General features: G+C 50.4%; 1 protein-coding gene across 1 annotated transcript; it reads right to left on the bottom strand.

Annotated features, from left to right (window-relative positions):
• Window positions 1–1026: 1026 nt before the first annotated feature.
• On the bottom strand, window positions 1027–1939 carry LOC119360760 (putative E3 ubiquitin-protein ligase SINA-like 6). Its single transcript, XM_037626267.1, has 2 exons — window positions 1874–1939; window positions 1027–1722 (listed from the first exon to the last, which is right to left on the bottom strand). The coding sequence occupies exons 1-2, from the start codon at window positions 1937–1939 to the stop codon at window positions 1027–1029; spliced, it is 762 nt and encodes a 253-aa protein (XP_037482164.1).
• Window positions 1940–2624: the final 685 nt, after the last annotated feature.

Genomic DNA, 2624 nt, shown 5'->3' with positions numbered 1-2624 from the left:
CCTTGTTTTTTCGGATTGATTCCAACGTGGATAAGATGCGGCAAGGAAGGGCGGCGGTCGGGGAAGCTGGATGATGCTGCAGTTGGGAAGGGCGGCGAACGGAAGGACGGAAGGAGACCTACGGGGGCGAGGCCTGATCTGTTTTGGAGAGAAAGATATGAGAGAGGAAGAGAGAGCTGAGAGATTGAGAGAGTACTATCGTGAGAGAGTTATGGGCCTCTACTTGGGCTTCAAAGATGGCGGGCTTCCTGTTTTTTTTCTTTTCAGCCGAACTAATCTGGCCGAAACTTTTCTTTTTCATGAAAATTAATCTACACCGTAATAACTTGGTCCCATCTCAAATCTACGGCTCATAAATTCTGATTAACACAGTAATTTTTAGGGAGTCACAAATTAGTAGAGGTAGGTATAGATAGATAGATAGATAGATCTCTCGGGACTTCTCGCACGCACCATCGTGCCACCCACAAAAACTTGTACTCTGAGTTTAGGAGTATGTTATACAGGAAGAGAAGAGGTGCACGCACGCACTCGTCCTCTCACACACGCATCTGTTTTTTCTCGAAAAGGAGGATGATGACCCCCGGCCTCTGCATCTGGGAGTCAAACACGCATCTGTAGCTACGAATTGTAGTGTTCTCAACCATCCGATTGGCTCTATCATGGATGTAGCTATATACTAAAACATGTGTAGATACATCTATATTTTGACAAATGGAAGGCATGTATTGTGGAACGGAGGGAGTGCTTGTCATCAAAATGGATAAAAAGGGGCGTATCTAGAACTAAAATACGTCTACATACATCTCCTTTTATCCATTTTGATGACAAGTAGTACTTCTTACCCAAAGGAACTTTATATCCAACAGACACAAAATATCCGTTCGACTGTTGGAAATTACTGATCTAATGTCGAAGTAATTGCTGCATCGCCACCAAAACCCACCATTTCTTAAGCTAAAGTAGACCAAGGTAATCCCTATATTAGCATATTACTAAGATAAACAAAAGGCACTGTAGAAACTTTTAGGACGTGAGCTTGTCAATCTGAATGTGGAGGGACACCAGCTTAGCCCCGGCCAACAGCTTGGGCGGAACTGTCAAGAAGGTCAGCTCCTGCACGTCGACGTCGCCAGGATCCTTGCTGCTTGTCACCTCCATTTCCACCTTGACGACGTCTGTCGTGCATTTGGGATCCCCCGGCGGGCCCTTCACCCACAGCTTGGCCATGTAGTACGGCAGTGGGGACGCCCCCGCTCTAATGCAGGCGACCGACACGGTGATAGGCGCGCCGATGTCGAGCACGCCGCCGACCAAGAAAAACGTGCGGCCGGCCTCCTCCGCGAACAGCAAGAGCCGTGGCTCCGATAGTGGCACTTGCAGCTGGAGCACCTTGCCGTACTGGATCCTGTGCACAGGCATGGGATGCGCGGTGCTGATGTGGTGGTAGAGTGCCGGCGGCGGGCCTTCATAGCCGCAGATAGGCACGGGGCATTTGCAGGGCGCGAGCGGACACACGCTCTGGTGATCAGCGAGCTTGTGGTAAGTGACGTAGAGCCCACAACCTTCGTGCGGGCACTCCACCCTCACCGACGAAAGGACGGAGTCCACCGCCGTGTTCCGCACGTCGAAGCCACTGCCGTGCTCGCACTTCTGGCACTGCTGCTGGTTCCCGGGGCGCTCGACGCGGCAGTCCACGCAGGCCAGGTGCCCTCCCTTGCACTGCAGAAATCAATCAAACAACACATCAATCAAGAAACCTGCACCTTGCTCAATCAGCCGAATGGACGAGGTGTATTCGAACCTCATACACTGGAGGCGTCAAGGGGCGGAGGCACAAGGGGCAGTGGAGCATGGTGAGGTCCATCGAGACCTTAGAGAGCTCCATTGTCGGGTCCTGTTTGGTCTGCATGATCTCGCCCTCCTCGTGCACAACCATCTCTCGACTTGGGTCGGGGCATTACAAAGCTTTACCGTCACATATTTTATACTACTTGAAGGTGCATTAAATCAACACATGCAAGTATCAAAAGAAAAGTCACGGCATGCATGCATGCGTTGTAATTAATGCATTGATAAACGCAAATTATTGAAATATATCGAGTGCAGTGCTTTGATGTGTCGCGTCAACTCGTACATCAATGAGAAGTTTGATTATCCTCTCCCTCGTGGACTTAATTATACCTGCCTTTGGCTATATGACAGGTTGGCCATACACCTGTCGGGCCCACCTGTCATACACGCAAAGGCAGGAGCGTCCCTCCCTCGCCCATGAGCGTGGTGGCTGGCAAGACTAGGAGAAGCTTTCGCTACACGCTCTCCCTCCCGCACGCGGTGGACATGCAGCAGTTCAATCGGTGTCAGATGGCCAGAAGCATACTGTAGTACTCCTCCAGTGCAGTAGTACTCCATCATTGTTCGACTTCCCGAAGAGGTGAAGAGCCAAGCGCAGCCAGACGCTCGTGTAGCAGTTTCATGTGTAGAGTAGTCTAGGATAGCGTGTATCATGCCTGTAAGCTTAAAATTGTTGGGGTCGGCTCTATGCTATGTTGCCGTCTCGAAGTTTTTAAGAAAAATTAAAATAGTCTTCTGGCCCTACCTGTCACCCTGGTGATTGTAGTTTG

Source organism: Triticum dicoccoides, chromosome 2B (assembly GCF_002162155.2).
Source record: "Triticum dicoccoides isolate Atlit2015 ecotype Zavitan chromosome 2B, WEW_v2.0, whole genome shotgun sequence".
NCBI classification, from domain to species: Eukaryota; Viridiplantae; Streptophyta; class Magnoliopsida; order Poales; family Poaceae; genus Triticum; species Triticum dicoccoides.
Note: the sequence above shows the minus strand (reverse complement) of the source record. Positions and strands in the feature narration are given on the sequence as shown.

What these genes read in the sequence shown, in the direction of transcription:
- LOC119360760 (XM_037626267.1), bottom strand. Translation starts at nt 1,939, where the DNA reads ATGGTTGTGCACGAGGAGGGCGAGATCATGCAGACCAAACAGGACCCG. An exon ending in CGACAATGGAGCTCTCTAAG is followed by an intron (nt 1,723 to 1,873) that starts GTCTCGATGGAC and finishes TGATTTCTGCAG; the next exon opens with TGCAAGGGAGGGCACCTGGC.